The sequence below is a fragment of the Aspergillus steynii genome (genome assembly GCF_002849105.1).
Source record: "Aspergillus steynii IBT 23096 chromosome Unknown P170scaffold_6, whole genome shotgun sequence".
Lineage (NCBI taxonomy): Eukaryota > Fungi > Ascomycota > Eurotiomycetes > Eurotiales > Aspergillaceae > Aspergillus > Aspergillus steynii.
This window is the reverse complement of record NW_020194403.1, coordinates 1,326,671-1,344,113: the sequence shown is the minus strand read 5'-3', so window position 1 is coordinate 1,344,113 and position 17,443 is coordinate 1,326,671. Positions and strand designations below refer to the sequence as shown.

At 51.7% G+C, this 17,443-nt stretch overlaps 8 protein-coding genes and 1 non-coding gene across 9 annotated transcripts; 8 read left to right on the top strand and 1 right to left on the bottom strand.

The window, feature by feature from the left end:
• Positions 1–3: 3 nt before the first annotated feature.
• P170DRAFT_466203 (tRNA-specific adenosine deaminase) lies at positions 4–1,793 on the bottom strand. The gene is made up of 3 exons (XM_024852396.1): positions 1,630–1,793; positions 1,534–1,576; positions 4–1,478 (listed from the first exon to the last, which is right to left on the bottom strand). Exons 1-3 carry the CDS (start codon positions 1,781–1,783, stop codon positions 92–94), a joined length of 1,584 nt encoding a protein of 527 aa, XP_024702105.1. The 5' UTR covers positions 1,784–1,793; the 3' UTR covers positions 4–91.
• Positions 1,794–1,981: 188 nt separating this feature from the next.
• Positions 1,982–2,742, top strand: P170DRAFT_511479 (splicing factor 3B subunit 5 family protein; the record flags this gene model as incomplete). Its single annotated transcript, XM_024854893.1, has 2 exons — positions 1,982–2,224; positions 2,306–2,742. 2 exons carry the CDS (start codon positions 1,982–1,984, stop codon positions 2,315–2,317), a joined length of 255 nt encoding a protein of 84 aa, XP_024702104.1. The 3' UTR covers positions 2,318–2,742.
• A 71-nt stretch (positions 2,743–2,813) lies between these two features.
• Positions 2,814–2,913, top strand: P170DRAFT_t150. Its single transcript has one exon. It is a non-coding gene; the product is annotated as a tRNA-Ser (tRNA).
• Positions 2,914–6,030: 3,117 nt separating this feature from the next.
• Positions 6,031–7,341, top strand: P170DRAFT_223262 (uncharacterized protein). The gene is made up of 3 exons (XM_024842871.1): positions 6,031–6,038; positions 6,235–6,806; positions 6,868–7,341. Exons 2-3 carry the CDS (start codon positions 6,507–6,509, stop codon positions 7,264–7,266), a joined length of 699 nt encoding a protein of 232 aa, XP_024702103.1. The 5' UTR covers positions 6,031–6,038; positions 6,235–6,506; the 3' UTR covers positions 7,267–7,341.
• Positions 7,342–7,748: 407 nt separating this feature from the next.
• Positions 7,749–8,336, top strand: P170DRAFT_223326 (uncharacterized protein). The gene has a single exon (XM_024842872.1). The coding sequence runs from the start codon at positions 7,848–7,850 to the stop codon at positions 8,301–8,303; it is 456 nt and encodes a 151-aa protein (XP_024702102.1). The 5' UTR covers positions 7,749–7,847; the 3' UTR covers positions 8,304–8,336.
• P170DRAFT_223392 (uncharacterized protein) lies at positions 7,980–9,017 on the top strand. The gene is made up of 2 exons (XM_024842873.1): positions 7,980–8,776; positions 8,836–9,017. Exons 1-2 carry the CDS (start codon positions 8,310–8,312, stop codon positions 8,915–8,917), a joined length of 549 nt encoding a protein of 182 aa, XP_024702101.1. The 5' UTR covers positions 7,980–8,309; the 3' UTR covers positions 8,918–9,017.
• A 100-nt stretch (positions 9,018–9,117) lies between these two features.
• Positions 9,118–10,176, top strand: P170DRAFT_448559 (uncharacterized protein; the record flags this gene model as incomplete). Its single annotated transcript, XM_024850973.1, has 1 exon — positions 9,118–10,176. One exon carries the CDS (start codon positions 9,118–9,120, stop codon positions 10,174–10,176), a length of 1,059 nt encoding a protein of 352 aa, XP_024702100.1.
• A 447-nt stretch (positions 10,177–10,623) lies between these two features.
• Positions 10,624–11,463, top strand: P170DRAFT_223224 (uncharacterized protein). Its single transcript, XM_024842870.1, has 2 exons — positions 10,624–10,885; positions 11,060–11,463. The coding sequence occupies exons 1-2, from the start codon at positions 10,859–10,861 to the stop codon at positions 11,372–11,374; spliced, it is 342 nt and encodes a 113-aa protein (XP_024702099.1). The 5' UTR covers positions 10,624–10,858; the 3' UTR covers positions 11,375–11,463.
• Positions 11,464–11,740: 277 nt separating this feature from the next.
• On the top strand, positions 11,741–13,882 carry P170DRAFT_311439 (uncharacterized protein; the record flags this gene model as incomplete). The annotated part of the gene is made up of 2 exons (XM_024843249.1): positions 11,741–12,523; positions 12,686–13,882. Coding segments are annotated over 2 exons (1,980 nt in total), but the record flags the coding sequence as incomplete, so codon positions are not given.
• Positions 13,883–17,443: the final 3,561 nt, after the last annotated feature.

The following is a 17,443-nucleotide window of genomic DNA, read 5'->3' as shown; positions in this document are numbered from 1 at the left end:
ATAAGCACATGGGTATTTAATTTCTTAATAGCCAACTCATAACGCATAATAGAACCATTAAATCATATAGCCTCGATATATTCCCTCAGCCTCAACGCTTTCGCTTCTTGGGATCAACCAGAACATCTAATCCCCAGTCCGCATCATCTACATTGGCGACCCAGCCACCCAAGACTCTCTTTGCCTCCTGTATCGCTGATTTCCGCGCCGCAATGGCCGCCATCTCTGTGACGGGGGCCTTTTTAAATTCCCGATACGTAGCAGCCTCGACAATCGCCGTGGGGGCAGCTAGCTTCTCTAAATTCTCTTCTGGGTTGTTCGCATTTCCTTCTTCGTCAACAGTCTCGGGATAAGAAATCCGGACAATCTCTCTCCAGATTCCCCATAGTTTTGCACGGGACAGTGCAGACGCTCCCCGGGCCTGAGGAGCCGAGGCCTTATTCCCTTGCTTCACGCCACTGATGATATTCTCGTAGACACCCGTTTTGGACCCTCGAAGGACGGGAAGCGATTTCACACTGGTGTCTACCACTGGTGACAGCCCTGGACTTGAAACAGACGGTGCTGCCACCCAAAGCGCCGAGACGGTTGCCGGCTTGCATTTCTCTTGCACTTCGACCTCATCAGAAGACCCGGCCTGGGTCTTCCCAAACTTCCAAAGCGAATCGTACTGGCCATCAGGTATCGAAAGAACCTGAAACGGACGGAACCGGTATCCGTACATGTTGGACTCAGCATCATCACAACCCCCAAGTGGCCACGACCGGCCCTTCAACTCCTTCAATCTGCCCTGGTCACTGAACGCCCGCAAGCAGGCAACATCGCTGATTTCCCTTTCAGGGAGAATGACACCGGCCAGATACGCCGACTCAGTCGGTGCAACGAGAAGACTTGTCTCGAAGGACAGCAGCGACGAGATCTGTCTGAGGGATAGCTTGTCCGAGCAGGATTTGCTCATGGTGGCATCGGCGTCTGCGCGAGCCGGCTTGCGACGGACGATGCCTAAACGGGAGAAATAGCCTCGTCCGTCAAGGAGCTTGGGCTCCTGATCTTGTTCGTGATTGTGGGAGTCGGTCGGGTTCATGGTGTCCTTGTTTCTAGGGCTCTTGACCTCCCATGGCGTAGGGTCGTCTTGTGCAGCCATGCAGAGCTCCATGCTGGCGTCGCCGCAGGGAGCGCAGGTGCAATACATGTAAATTGTGATGTCGGGTTGCAGCTCAAATGGGGGTGAGGGATGTTCATTTGGGTGTTGCGGTCGTTGTCTGCGACGGATATAAGGGGATGATGTTGAAATAGATGGTTCTGTGTTCTCATCTGAGGGGTCGCCTTGATGTCGTTCATTCGCCAGAACGCTGCGAGATTCAGAGAGAAGCCAGTAATTGAATGCCCTCAGGGCTAAGATCTCCGCGTGCCAGTCATGCAGCACGAGACCTTTACCATTGGGGACTTGAGATGCAGAGAGACACTTCGCTCCGGAACTGATATATGGGTTAGAAGCTGTTCATCTCGGGGATTGGATAGGATAGAACTGACGTGACAGCCACGCAGGTCAGCTTTTCCGAGGGTGTGTTTTCTCCTAAGGCGTGCGTTAGTCTGATACAGGGCTTCGAAGGAATGAATAATACTCACCTTTCACTATCACGATTCCCGACATGGGAATCCACTCCTTCGTCCCATCAGACCGCACCGTCGGCTTACTGCGGCTAGGCAAGCCATCAAAATGACCATGAACCAGAGACGCTATACGAGACGGCAATGACCGACTCGGATCTGGGTTCTCCATAAAGAATACCAACGTAGATTAGATCATATTAGAATTCAATTTACAGATCGAAACCAAGTCCTTTTATACCCGCCGATTTTACATCACGTGATTCTCTCCGATGAACCCAAACCGAACTGCAGCCTCCCATCATCCTCTTGACAACCAATCCACCTCCCCTTCGCAAAATCGATTAGACTCCAACACATATCGTCCACCATGGCCGACAAACTGCGCACGCTCCAGAACCTCGAGGCCATGCAGGCCCGCTACGTCGGAACCGGCCACGCCGACACCACCAAGTACGAATGGACCTCGAACATCGTTCGCGACAGCTACGCCTCGTATATCGGACACCCGCCGATGCTGTCGTACATGGCTGTGGGTATGGGTGAGCCCAAGGAGAAGGTTCGCGCCGCGATGATAGAAAAGATGGTTCGGGGCGCTGGGAATCCGCCGGAGGTGAGTTTATTCCATCTGAGTGCTTTTGGTGATGGCCAGAGGGAGTTGAAGCAAATGCTAATATATGTGCTTGCTGAACAGACGCAAGAATAATCCGCTCATTTTGGGCGATTTTGTCCTTTCGATGAACGTTACGATTGAATGTGCTGGGGCGCATGACAACTTTACAGGTCGCGATCAAACTACCACCGACCACACTTGTCACATATGAATGGACCTGGTTAATACTTGTTGGGGATGTGATAGTCCGACAACGACGCAGGGCTAGAAGCATGTGCCCCGAAAGCACTACACGATGCCGCGCAGGGTAGTACTCGCGATTCTGGTATCTCAAGAATGGCGACGACCGGGGATGTTGGTCAATGGGGAGGTTCTCACATTTGCGACTGGAGGAGCAGCCAAGTGGACTTTATTCATTAGCTATACAATATTTGGAATGGAGTGGATTGCGTGGTTTCCATGTTTTAATAGGTGGTATAGTTATATTCCCTTGTAAACGGCGCAAAGGTAGAGAAGAGAGCGATTTTCCTGGTCAATCAGTTGGGTTTCCTACATGTAGCAGTAAAGGTTGTGCTTTTAATATAGAGATGTCAGTGTGGCCGAGTGGTTAAGGCGATAGACTAGAATGGATTCCTCATCTATCTCATCTATTGGGTTCGCCCGCACAGGTTCGAGTCCTGTCGCTGACGACATTTCTTTTTTTCTTTTTTGTTTCGGTTCTCTCATTCTCATACTGAGTGAGATAAATGTTTTTGTGTAATTAATTTTTTTTTTTTTTTGCCTTTCTTTCTTTTCCCCCCTTTCCGCATATAATTTCCCCCGTCGAGCTCAACAGCCCGAGCTGTATCACGTCTAATATCATTTTGTATGGCTTGACAAGACTACTCCGTACTGATCGGTCATTGAACCAAAAAGGTGATGTATATCCTGACCAACATATGCTCTTTGCTTAACATGTATACGTGATTTACATCAACCACTGGAATAACCTTGTGGGAGCATGATACAAGAGGGTCTATATCAACCAAACTAGTGGATTACTCTTTCTCTGCCAAGTCTAGACATCGTGCTAGTCTTGAACTTGAAGTGGAATTGACGTCTTTATCAGGCGAGGCTTACGTGCAACTATGCGTTATAGCTTGATCAACAGCACAAGGCACATTATACTCGCGGGTCAATTCGTTTATTCTCGTATCTTTTGCGCATTCTGTCCCAAGAAACCATGAGTCCATAGCGTCCCGTTTCCATGATAATCACATCGGAAACGGGCCTAGTAACCACCCGGACAAGAAAAGTACCTTGTACCAAGTATCATCGACCCTTCTAGATGTTGAGAGGCCCTGCCGTACCTCGTCGAGAATGCCAGGTCCAGACTCGTGACGTCAAGAGGCCGTCCGACGTCGAGTTGATATATCAGATGGCCCCCCTCTCCGTGACCCCCGAGTCAAGCCGCCAAAGCATGCCCCCTACGCCGTAGTACATCTCCGTAGGCCGAGAACACCTCTCGCACCCGAACCCAAAGCGGCTAGCAGAACAGCTGACCATTTCTGTATGCATTGTCAGCAGGTCGGGTGGGTCTGGAAATGCAACTCCTCCCACCACCATGCGCACTTTACGTCGTAGTCTCAAAAGCACATCCCTGATAGACGCATGCAACCGGCACGCCCACCAGTCAAGATCGCGGGGACAGTGCCACTTGAGACAAGAGCAGGGGTACAGACCGGAATGAGACATCCGCATTGGCCTCCTGCGTACGTTTAGGCTTGTGCTCGGTCTAAAGTCTGACTCGGGACGATAGGGGTGGGCGCTTAGACGCATGACGGGACGGAGGAGGTCCTCTGGTGCTAGTTCTATCTGCGAGCGCGATGGTATGACGTTGTAATACAATGTCAGGTCGCACGCAGTCGCTGTGTTGCCATGGTTATGGTGGTTGGGTTTCTTCAGGCCGCCGAGCCATTTAAGCTCAGAATCAATTCCGCGTACCTTCGTGGAAGGGGAACACGGGAGGTGTTCATTTGTTGCATCGGTGATGCTCTGAAATGACCCTATTTGGAACTTGTTTTCTCGGCGCTAAGGAGTATCATGTGAGTGCGGTTTCTTCCAATTTTTCTTGCTTTTTTCTTTCTTTCTTTTTTTTGTCCCTCTCCTTTTCCTTTTGCCTAGTGATTTTATTGACAACTGCGAATGTTGCCTAGCTGATGATAAACGGGAGCAGAGCCTTGTAGATGTTCTATTGAGCCTATCAAATGCTAGTAGGAGTCGTAAATCGTAAACCACTCAATCGCCGGCTTTTATATAGAAACCCCGCTTTTCGGTGTTTCCTCCAAGCCAGACCCTTTTGGGAAAGGATGGGCATGCATGTCCTTCTACTTTCCTGTTTTATGTTCCGCCTTCCCTTATTCCCATTTTGATTTGATTCGAAATTTTCCAGTGGGACTCCGCTGTGCGTTGTGAACTTGTCATGGTTTTAATCTTAGCAACATTATGTCATACCCTTCCTGCAGAAACTGCGCCACAGCCACGGTGGCTAATTGAACAACGTGACAGATGCCCCGGTGAGGCGCAGCAATCGGCTTTCGCCGATGCGGACAGACGCATTTCTGAATGGACCGCCTACCTACTACCTACTATCTTGGTTTTCATTTTTTTTTTCTTTTTTCTTTTTTTCCCTTTTCCCTTTTCTATTTCTGCCTGCGGTGGCCACTGGCCACGCCTGTGTCTTACAGCTGGACGAATGATGATCAAACCGAACCACCTAGTTCCAGCTGACGACGCGTCAATGACTTTTTTGCGTACGAAGAGGCAAGAATGGCGTCGCCTGTGTAAAACCGCAGCTATCGGAAACCGACTCCAACCGATTCCGCGATGCGCCTGCATTGCCGCTAGCCGGCATCCATCCAATCTCAATCCATGGATCCCAAAGTATTCTCCGCATTTATCAACATCTGTCACTGAGCGCCTGCTGAGACTCAAGCAGCATACAAGCTCAACCTCTCAGCCTTTCAAATATGACTTGGTGATGTCCCTAGTACAGCTCGGACAGGGCGATTCGATGGCAAAGTCCAGCAAACAGCCAGCCCTCTTGCATTATCCCTTCTGCCTGTCCCGAAGGCGTTAGGTTGACGTTACCCCTGATTGTGCACCTGCGGTGGCTCATCATGGACAGGCACCTTTAACCGGAAGACGCAGTGTCCCCAGGGATGCCACCTGTCTTTGTTATACACAGCCAGGGGGAAACCGGGAGGGCCTGCTAGTCTGTACCCTGATTGCGTTGCATGTGGGATACCGGGCGAGTCCTCCGGATTAGGCAAATAGCCCAAGCCGACGGGACAGACGCATGGGGGTGGAAAAAATGCAGATCGGAACCGAGACCCTACGGAGTACGGGAAAGAGTATGGCAAAAGCCCTAGCCAAGGTCCTCCCTTCTCCCCCCTTTCGCATGCTTGTAATGACCAAGTACCATGGTTACGACTTACAAGGGCAGACCGGACGGTTCCTATTCCAGAAAGTCTGGAGATGGAGATGACCATCGACGAGGCTCGGTCCAATGGTAGATCGTAGCAGGGATCCCAGCTGCAGCGCAGGGAGCCGGACTCTGAAGGCGCCAGCGAATCTGAGGGCCGAACAGACGTTTTTCCTCCTTCCCAAGACCCTTTAGCTCGCCCCACGAGACTCGACGACCCCTCCATGATTCATCAGCTGAGCTACTGAGGTCTTTTTCTCATTTGTCTACTCCGGAAAAGATGGAGGAACTGGACTGATCCGAATGGCGAGAAGTTTTCGGGGAAACCGTTTCACCTTTTGTCCGTAGTAGGTAGGGTTCATTGCTGCGGTTGTTATGACGGCCGAATAATATGTGGCCTTCTTGTCTCCTCGCTTTTTTTTTTTTTTTTTTTTTTTTTTTGCGCTCAAGAAATCCTGCCATTCATCCCCCTTGCAAGGGAATGTCGGACTTTTTTTGTGTGTGAGGGTCAGCAGCAGTATAAGGATGTTCCCTGACTCGGTTACAGTAACCGTGCATGGTCTAGTCGAGCCTGTTAGGACCACCAGGCCATACGGAGAATATACAGAACCATGGAAGATAGCACAGGCTGTGGGATACGGTGAGTATAAAAGGCGGGAATCTGTATTGAAAGGGGACTAGCGTCTCTTTTCCCACAGACGTTGTGCAACTGGCTCCCCAGTGCTTGGTGGAGCCCTTTGGCTCTTCTGTCCGACAGCCTCGATCTCTTTGTCGCGGTCGAGTTGCTCGGGAAAGGAATATTGGCTCTCTGGCGAGTAGATGCGAGACTGCAAGTTCCTCCGTGGCGCGTATAAAAGCACTTGCATGTGTGACGGTTTGGCCAGAGACCGGCCAATGGTGCAATGTGCCCGGAAAGATGGAGTCGGACCACACGCCCACAGTATTGTTGCAAGCGAGTGTGAACCGCATGGATGCCCGTTGTCGTGGGTAGCAAGACCATCCTTGATTCGAAGACCGAAGACAGTGCGCACCAGACAGTTGATAGGGATTGGACTCTATATAATTCCCTTTCAGGTGATTAGCCTGAAGGGAATAACAATAACTACTCCGTACCGGACGGTAAGAAGGATCTGGGATCGGTTGGATTTTCCTCACCCGCAGTTGGCCCTAACATCCTAAGGCTCCCGGGATGGGAACTTCCCAGCTGAAAAGCGACGCTAAACTCAAGGCGGGCCCACTCGGTGGCGGATTTCAGCTTTTTGCCCGCCTTGACTTGGATGGAGTATTCACGATTCACGATTCACGATCCGTTAGGCTGCCGTCAGATGATCTTCACGGCCAGGAAGACCGCGGCAGGGTTATCCTTCGACCACGGAGAAAAAATCCTCGTCGTCCAGAATACAATCAAATCAAGCCAGACAGGGCCCGCGACGGTCAGATGCCGGGGACAAGACCGTTTCAATTGCCCGAGATGCGTCCGGTGGATCAGCAATGGGGCTTAGCCAGCCAGCCCTCTTTTACTGCAAAGGGTTTGGTCCCTTCTGCACTGACTTTGTTTTCTACTCCGGAGTACTCCTAGTAGATGGACTTGGATCTGGCGCTGTGCTGTGTGTAACAGGACAACACGGTCATTATTCTGGACTAGCTATCATCATCAGCGTCATCAGGATTGTCGGTAGTCTGACTATCTACTACCTAGTTACGGATACTCCGTAGTTCACCAACTAATTACCCAGCCCTGCTTACTCCGTCCGGAGCCGGCGACATGACAGGTTTGATCGAAGATGTCTGTGACACTTCCTGTCTTGGGATCAGTCCGGGATAACCACTGGCGTGCGCATCTTCAATCGCGACGGACTTGACTTGGAGGTGGAAATTAGTTGCGATCGCCTTTCCTCGCTGGAGAACCGGCCTTAAACCTTCCCCTCTCGAAGGGTTTGTGGCCAAACTTTCTTTGGCCATGGCTTGGTCCCTCGGGAGGTCTGGAGTCTGGATAGTATTACAATTATTTACAGTTTTTTTTTTCTTCTTCTTCTGCGCTTCTTAGATCGATGGTCGATAACTCCGGTGCAGGGTGCATTTTCATTATTCTCGGTCCCTTGGAGGCGTGACGTCTTGACCTGCTAGGCTCCACCGTCGCCGACGATTCTGGACGGCTGCATGATGCTAACGCCAGAGTTCCAGGACAAGGAGGGTGCGCAGCTGAGATCGGACGGTGAATCCGGGATGGTGGCCAAATTCCCGTATTTCTCGCCAGGCGCCTTGGGCCTAGGGGACTTTACTTACAGTAGTAGGTATCTTCTGTCGACGTTCAGCGCAGGAGGAATCTCAATGGATGGAGGACTGTACGTATGCCTACTTGTGCCATACGATCGGGATTTCGCGTCTGCAAGAGAAAAGTCGCCGGACATCGCCATCCATCCATCCTGCATGCGCCCAGTGGGAGTCATAATTATTATTATTATTTTTTCGTCCTTTTTGGTTTTGTTTAACCTGTGGCAGCGCATCCATCCTCCAACTGCATTTTCTTTTTATTTCTTTCTTTTCGTTTATTTTTTTTTTTCGCTTTACTTTTATTTACTCGGTTTTAAACATGATGATAATTATTTTTTTTAGACCCGAATGAAATTTTGTTTCCACGATAATAATATTCTATTTTTCCCTATTCCCTGTCTGTATAAGTTATCGAACCAACTCCAATCGACCTCCGATTTTCTTGAATTCAAACCAAATACGACTTTTTTTTTTTTTTTTTCTTTTTCCCCTTCGTTCTTTCCTGTACTGCCATCCCTCTTGCCCTTTCGGGCCAACCCTCGTCCCGCCCCTCTCCTCCTCCTCCTCTTTCTTCCTACAACTTCCTTTTCTCTCCCTCCCTCTGTTCTTCTCTCTCATACTCCTTCTCCTCTTCTTTCCGCCTCCTCCCCTCCTCTCTCCTCCCTCCTCCCTCCTCCCTCTTCACGGCTCATTCGACATTCCTTCATTAACATTCCCTTCGGCCGTCGTCTAGACTCCTTCGCGCGAGCTCGCCCACTCTATAATTCGGACCTGAACACTCCACTATCCTTCCTACTCCACTCGGCACTTGAACTGTGCGTTTCCTAATATATAACTTTCTTTATACGGTCCCATTCGCTTCCGGCTAGATCAGGTGGTATTCCCGGCTTTTTATCTGCCCCTCAATCCGAAAGAGACTTTTTTTTTTCTTTTTCTTTTCTTCTTCCGGCTCGTGACCCGTCTCTATCGGAACCACCAATCTATATCGACAACCGAATTCCTACTTGGTGTGGGCGAGTGTCGTCTTTATGATCTTTGCGCTTTCTTATTCTTTTTCCATTCTCTGAGATATCTCTCTCTCTCTCTCTTTTTTTCTTCATTCATTTTTCCACGCTACATTCCAATATAGTATAACCATCGTGGATCTTCCTTAATAATGCCAACGGTCTTGCTCCCGTCGTCGGCCGCTGCCTTCGCGCCGCGGTCGTCGCCGAATGTGGTGCTGAGCACCAGGATCGAGCCGTGGCTGACGGCCACCTTGAAGCGAGTCAACCGAGTCAAGCGACCTCTGAACAACGTGACGCAACACACCAGGTGCCTGACGGAGACCCTATCCTCGCCCAACGCCATCTGGACCCTATGTTCCATGACGTTCCCCAAGGCCCCCGACTCGGAACTCAGGAAGGACGACAACCCTCTGGTCGAGGCGATTTTCAACTATCAAATGGTCCATATCGAAGCCTACGTGGTGCATGTCGACATGGTCTCGCAGAACGAAGTCGCCTTCAAGCTTACCCCGGAGACGATCGAATCGCTAGTCGACTTCCACAAGGACGTCTATTCGGTCGACACGGCCGCCGCGCTATGGGAATGGTCCGAGAAAGAAAGCCAGCTGAAGAAGTTGCAGGAGGAATTTGTTCAGGCCGCCAACAAATTTGTTTATCGCACCAGTGTGCAGGCGCTGGAAGGCCTCGAGGAGGATGGTGCGGGCGAGCTGCTCGGCGGCCGAAGTGAGGACGCAAAGACTGCGATTTCGAGCCTTTTCACGCCGCTGCTTCCTCCGCCGCCGCCTCGGGCAGGGGTCGTCGACGTCCTTCGCTCCACGCCGCTGCTGCCCAGCTCTACCGGGCCGGAGACGTGGTGGCAAGACCCCGTGCAGCCGTCGGTCTCGATGGATTCGTGGAAAGTACTGCCATCCAGCCCAGCCACGGCCACTACAGGGGATTCTAACCCGAACATGTGGGCCAGTTTCAACAACCTTAATGAAATGCCGATTGCCTCGCCGCCGACGCCTTACACCCAACCGTATACCGCCTCGCCATACACCACGCCGCAGTCGTACAGCATCGCTGCGACATCGGCTGCTCTTGCGGTGCTTCCGTTACCCAGCATGCTGGTTCAGCCTTGCAGCACTGCGGCGAACATGATTGGCTTTGGATGGGGGGACCGCTACCAAGACTTTGCGCTGCCGCTCCAATACGGGACAACGATGTAATTGTCCACGGAACCAGACGCTTGATGTTGATGGTCTCCCTGACATTCGCATGCTTTCTTTTGGCATAGATTCCAGGGCCCGCATCGGCACTTCGAACATGAGACCGTTGCGCCTCCGGGGCCCGGTCAAATCCCAGAACGACAGGAGCGAATACCCCTCGGATACAGACAACAGGCTAATTGGCATCAGTGACGGCGTTATCATTGTGTGATTCTGCGACCTACGATACTCCATCTCGTCTGATTTTTCTTTTTTTGCGATCTTGTTCAAAGGACATAATATCTTCACTCTTTGGTTGCTCTTTTCTTTTTGTCTTTCCTTTCATGCTTGAGCCAGCGTTAGCGTTCTGTTTTCTCCTTTTGTGCATGAAGAAGCGGCGGGTCGGCTATTTGTTTGCTTTTCGATTACATGGGGATAGAGTCCCGCATATATGTCATGAAAGACCCGGTCAGCCTCGCGGCTTGGGATATGATTTGGATGAGGAATGTGCATCTTTTTTTCGGGGTCGCTTACCGTCCTCCAGAGATCAGTGGGGAGGGTGCCGGGTCAGGAACTCAGCACTCTTCCTCTTTGCTTGGAGACAACCCTTTCTTTCTGATACAGGTTATCAGACGGGCGATCCGGGCTCACGGATCTGAAAGGGGGGAAAGGTAGCGGCGGAGTGGGTCATTTTACATCTGGTATGTATGTGATCTCAATTTTCGGCGACATGAGCGGCGGGTGTGCGAATAGTCCAAGGAGGATGGCGTGCGTTTGTGCAGGCTCAGGATGTCTGTCCGTGGCAGATTCTTGAGCAGGGTCGAGAGCAAATTGGTCCGTGACCTTTGTTTTCCCCTCGCCAGGGCACCACCGCCTCCTTGGCTCTATTGACTTGCCCGCCAACTGTGTATGTCTTCTGGATAGGCCCATCCCCTATCGTCCAGGCTGGGTTACAAGAATACCTGGATATGCTCGTGGTCTTTTCTTCTTCATTGAATGGAGAGACGAGATGGCGAGAATCGGATGCTGGCACCGCTGGTTCATTCAAGGACTGGTTTCCTGTCTTCTCTTCTTTCGTTGTTTGGTCCTTGCTAGTCTTGTTCTATGCATTGGTCGCTTGAGCATGATGTATCCAATTTCAAACCATCCTAATTTGAAATATGAAAGAATCTTGATGGGCCAGATTGGCGTTCGTCGTATTCCGTATTGCGCGCCGTAAACAGACTCGCCGGGCCCATGACGTCAGATCCCCGAGCCGGGCAGAAAGCCGCGGACAATCTCCAGGGGTCACTCTCTCTGCTTCATCCTCCTCACTCGCGACTGCTAGGACATGTTGACGGTTGACGGTCTGCGACTGCACCAATTTTCATGCCAGTAGTTTCCTCATTGTTCCCCTCCACCTGTCTCCTTCATTTGCTCACACCCTAAATCTTGAAGCCTAATCGCATTCGCCACCATCCCGCATATATTCATCTGCGCATCATTCTTGTGATTGATCTTTCCTAGTTTAGAGGAATTTCATTTATTAATCCCTAATTCTGTTTTTTCCCAGTTCTAGAAGGAAGACTTCTAACTGCCACACCTCATGGCAGCCCTGCAAGATGCCCTAGAATCTCTGGGCCCGATATCCTGGGACGAGGTTCCCACCTCCCCAGAAGCATTACGAGAGTACCTCAACGAGCTATCCAGCAAGGCACGATTGATCATTGACTCCGTTCCCGAACCTCCATCCACCGAGACCAACTCGTCCTCGAATCTTGCCCCCACCAGCAATACCAATTCCTCCCCGCCCTCCTCCCGCGTCAGCCCCTCCCCCGCCCGCCTCGGCACCCCAGACCCAACCCTGCAATCCCTCCAACGCGAATGGGGCAAGCCCATCAAGACCAACAACGCGAAAGACAACCCGCTCGAACTCCTCATCCACAAACTCCAAGGCCGAGACGGCAACGGGGCCTGGTTCGCCCGGCGAAGCGTGCACGAGGGCCTCTCGTTCTCGAAATGGCAGGCCAAGCTGTCGAGCGAGATGCTGGAGACGCTGAGGGCGAATCGGAAACGTCTGGAGAAGGGGCGCACGCCGGATCAGTCGGTCCGCGGGATCGGGGCCGAGGAGCATGTTGAGGAGGTCGAGGTCTGCGACGACGACGGGCGCCGCATCGGCACTGTGAATGTCTTCCATGTTTCGGCGCAGTTTCCTAAACCCACTACGCCGAGGGACTTCGTGGCGTTGATTATCAATTGGGAGGTGGGGGTCGATGGGGGCAGATGTTGGATGATGATTTCGAAGCCGTGCTTGCATCCTGATGTACCGCCGTCGCAGGGGTACATCAGAGGTCAATATGAATCAGTGGAGTTCATTCGGGAGATTCCGGTGAAGAACAAGAAAGGGCCAGGGGATGAGAAGAGCTCTCAAGAGGCTGTCGATGATGCAGAAGGGAAGAGGGGTCGGAAACGCGGAGATACTACTACGTCAGAGGGGCGGGGCAAGGGAGGAAGAGGAGAGGATACGAAGTCAGCCGTGGGTGAGAAGAAGCCAGGACAGGATGATGTCGAGGATGACGAAGAGTCTAACCCCGTGGAATGGGTGATGGTAACCCGGAGTGACCCCGGAGGCACCATTCCTCGCTGGATGGTCGAAAAGGGCACTCCGAAGAGTATCTGCGCGGATGCAGGGAAGTTTCTGGACTGGGCCTGCAAAGAGACAGACTCACCCGACTCGGCCAAAGATGAACAGGACAAGCCAGAAGACAGGGCTGACGCGGACGATGGAAGTGACGGCGAATCCACCGATTCCGACCTATCGGATACCGAAGTCGAACACCATGGACTGATCGCCAGTTTTGCCTATCTGCTGAATGCCGGCCTGGATAGATATGCACCCCAGGCAGTGCTGGATTATCTACCTCGCCAGGGCCAATTATCCCGCACAAACACCGAAGATAGCCTAGTATCTCAGACCGACAAGCCGCCTCGAAGCAGCGCAGACTCCCCAGCCAGCCCTGCTGCCAAACGAAAAGAGAAGGAAAGCCATGACACTCGATCCCAAACATCCCAAGGCAATGCGTCGGCCGCCGCCTCGATCAAATCGGGACTCGCCACGCCGCTGGAGCAGGACATCGCACCCTTAGAAGCCATGATGGCCAAAAAGGGCAAGCTGACCTCGCACGAGAAGCAGCTCATCAAACTAGCGGAGCGAAAACGCGACACCGAGGCCCAGTTGGAGCGCGTCCGGTCCGAGATCCAATCCCTCCACCTACCACCTCGCGACGAGGATTCCAAGCGAGACAGGGCCTTGTCCGCCGCATTGGCCTCCGTCGACAACCCGTCCAGCGAACAAGTCAGCAGCAGCCCCGCCAGCAGCGTCAAGAAGAGCTCCGACAAGGGCTCTGGCGACAAAGACAAAAGCAGCAGCAGCAAGAAGACGCGCCAGGACGCACCCGCCAACGACTCTGCCCGCATGCACAAGGTCGCCTCGGGCCTGTTCAACGAAGAAGCGAAGCTCGTCAAACAACTTGGCAAGATCAACCGGAACCAGCTCAAGGAGGCCTCCAAGATCGAAGCCCGCCAGCGCAAGGAGACCGAGCGGGAGGTCAAGACCCGCGCGCGCACCGAAGTCGAGACCCTGCGCCAGGAAAACGAGCATCTGAAAAAGGAGCTCGAGCGGTTCCGAAACGAGCGCAAGCACTGGCTGGATCTGGTCGGGTCCTTGCAGGCCGAGAATACCAAGTTGACGGCGGCTCGACAGTCTGAGTCGGATAAATGATTGGTTTGATGGGTGGATTGGATTGGATCTTGCGTGCTTGGTGCGGCTATTAGGAACTTCGGGTAGAAGGAGCTGGATATTGTTGTCCGGATGATGGTTCTTCTACTTGGTGTATGCTAATCAGAACATATTTGGTAAAACTATATGATCTAGCCTATAGAAACGAATATTTGCCGCCATTGGTGCACCGATAATGAATTTAATTCCCCGGATACATCGTGCGGTTCTCAGCTCTGAAATGAACATTCCCTCTCACGGTCAGGTTACAGCAAGAGCAACGGACAGACTTGGAGACGATGGGATCTTCATGCCACGCTACGAATTTCGATCCTGGATGATACCACTCGGTGCTTTGGAGATCCATCGAGCAGCGTTTGATTGCAAGGAGACAGATCACCGTAGAGTACGTCGTTTCAAACACGATGCCGGATTTTGGTCATTCACTTGTCCGAGGATAGATTGTCTAGATGAGCATGTATGTCTTAGTATCACCTAGCAACGAATAGGGGGACTGGAGGGGAAAACCCTGCCCAGTCGCTCCTGCTCTAGCTTGAGAGATTAGATGCCGGGAGCTTCGAATGGGAGAGGTGTAGGATAGTTCGTGGGTTGAAACCATGATGGTTTCAGCGGATGGGTAGACTTTTTTTTCACTTCTCGCACGCACGCTCGCCACCGAGTCGTTTGCCCAAGGAAGCATTTTCCTGAGCGAACGAGTGCACGAAGGTTTGCCTGGACCTGACTCGTGGACGGATTTTCAGGCACGTCTTCCAGGGTTGTCAAAGCTGAAGAATGCCGAGTGGAGTCCAAACTGGTAGTTAGAAACCGCTACGTCTCGGCTGTTGAGGGCAGAGTTAGACATGGACAGGGACAGACAGACATAAAATGGATTTCCTGTTTCATCTTGTGGTGGTGGTGTGCTCCGTAGACAGGGACTCAAAAATGCGACTGACTGGGCACGTTCTCTTGTCGTTCGGGCCCGAGATCTTTCCGCAGGGCTAGTCCTCTAGATTAGACGTGGTAGATCGATGCAAAAGTCAATCTACTTCGTACATGCCGGGAGTTTCGATGAATTTTTAGATCATGCGACTGTAGCGACGCAAGGGAGGTCGCATCTGGGGCAGTATCAAGGAGTAGTGGCAAGAATGTGAGATAGTAGATCCCAATGTCCTGGGATAAGCATAGATGAGATCTCGTCTATTTTTTTTTTCTGGTTCCGTGCAGGTGCCACTGGTTCAGGGCAAGTATGCTATTAATATCTGATACAGGTACGGAAGTTAGAATAGGGTTCTCAATTGTGAGTCCAGAGTTGAGAAGAGGAAGAAAGGGAAAAATTGCATCCTAGTCTAGAACCAGACAGACTGAAGGCTGGTTCCTGAGCGACAGGAGACAGGAGACTCTTCCCCAGAGGCAGTCCTGCTATTACCAAGGGCGCTGAAGGGACCCGGTTAAGTTTAAGTTCTTCCGCAGGGGTCAAACCGGCGGAATAATGGGTCGTTACCGTTGGGTCTGTGGTGGTCTGAATTTTGGGACTGAGGTCGGAGGGTCTTGGTGTATCCCATGCGAAGAAAGAAGAACAGTAGTCACTCTCAAGCGACCACGGCGTTTCAACCCATCGTTAGTACGTCGTACGTAGTAACCAGAGAGGCAGACAGGGATGCAAGACAGTAGCCAACTTACTCCGTAGGGACTCGTAGGGAATAAACAAATGACTAATCGAGAGCGGGGAATCCTTCAGCTGACTAGACGAAAAGAGAAACCTTCGCGATTCCCTTCTTTCTCCTCTTTTCCGCTCGTCATCTCGTCATCCATCGCGATTCTCGACCGACGCGTTCCCCCGCATATGTCTTAACGAAGAATCCTGGCCCGAGATGGTCCTTGGTCGCCCTTGCGGATCGCAATATATTAAAAGTGACATAATCTGTTGGTGCCCGAAGCATTATTGAACAATGGCTTGCGCTGTCTGTATTTCCGCTATTTCCCCCGCCATTGGGAAACCCCAGGATGATCCCGACCGGGTGGGTCGAGGCTACTGCGGCGTATAATTCACTCACAATATATTACTCAAATCGCTTATCAGGTTGCCTCATCTGGGAGCGATTAATTCGGAGATTTCTTGATCGAGACACGAGCAAGGGGCTGAGGCTGCAGGTGCACTTTCCTGGTGTCGGGCGAATGCAGCTCAGAGCACACGATAAGCCTGCCACTGATCTCGCGTCACTGCCCAGACGGCTGAACCTTGGGACTTTCGATTTGGAGACTGCCGGTTGTACCTTTTCTTTCTCTCCTTTCCAACAAGGAAAGAAAAAAAAAAAAAAAAAAAAAAAAAGGCACAACCCCCAGATTCTCTCAGAGCCAAGGTACAATACATTTCTCGGGGAGATGGACCACGCAGAATCGCCGAATGGACGACTCCGCTTGCACATCAGTGGAACCCGTTTGGCTACAAAATACGGGGAGAAGGTCAGAGCCGGGCAACGATGAGCCGTTTCTCCATCTCGTCCTCCCAAGAAAAAACAAGATTTTTACCGTGGTCGAAAAGGAACCAAGGCGCAAACCCCGCTTGATGGCCACTGTCGATCATCGCACTAAAATAAATTAAACCCTGGAGGGAAACATGGGTGCTGTTCCTACATATCACATGTTACCGAGCGAACCCTCCGAGTAGCCGGAAGGAGCACCTGCAGCTGCTGAACTGACTGCGTCCTTGCATGGTTTTGCAATGCCCAACACACCGAAGAATGCTGTGTCGAAGGAGTTCAGAGTCAGATAGACCGTTGCATCACAAAAGTGAGACCCCAATTGCGGGTGCGACGACATCCACCGTCATCAGGAAACGGGACACTTGAACTAGTACTCGTCCTCAAAAATCTTCTCCCATGGGTCGACCAGGTACCCGTCCCCGCAAACAACACGTTTCTCGGAAATCATCTTCTCGACGGGGCTTAGCAAGTAGGACCATATTTGGTGATGATGCTCAATCCAGAGCAATAATGAGGACTGTGGAGCATCCAACACACCGATGCTTGAGTTAGACTCTGTTAGGGCCCGTACCTCAATGGCTCACACCCTAGCCAGGAACTAAACATTTACTACCAGCCAGGCATCCAATCACGGATCCCCATTTGACACAGATCGGCAAGTCAATTGGTGCATGCCCTTATAGTTCTGGAGGAACGCGGTGATTGTCAGATGCTCGCTTGCCCGTAGACGATAAGCGTGGATGCTGATCACCGAGGTATAGAAAACCAGAGCGGAAAAACAAAGCCCTTACGAAGGGTCCAAAAAAACAATTCTGACTGCAGCTCGCAATTTCCCGTGCTGCCCATTCGCTCCCCCACCCGCAAGACTAAGATCCTTCAGCGAAACATGGGGTGCACGGCTCAGTCCGACGACCATAGCTTGCTTCAGATCGAGCCAGATTATGCGTTGTCCCACGAGAATCATCCCGTGCGGCGGAGGCAGGGAGAGAGGGGAGCCCACCCCATGGTCCATCCATGCTCCGGAAGAAAAAAAAAATTAAAAAACAAG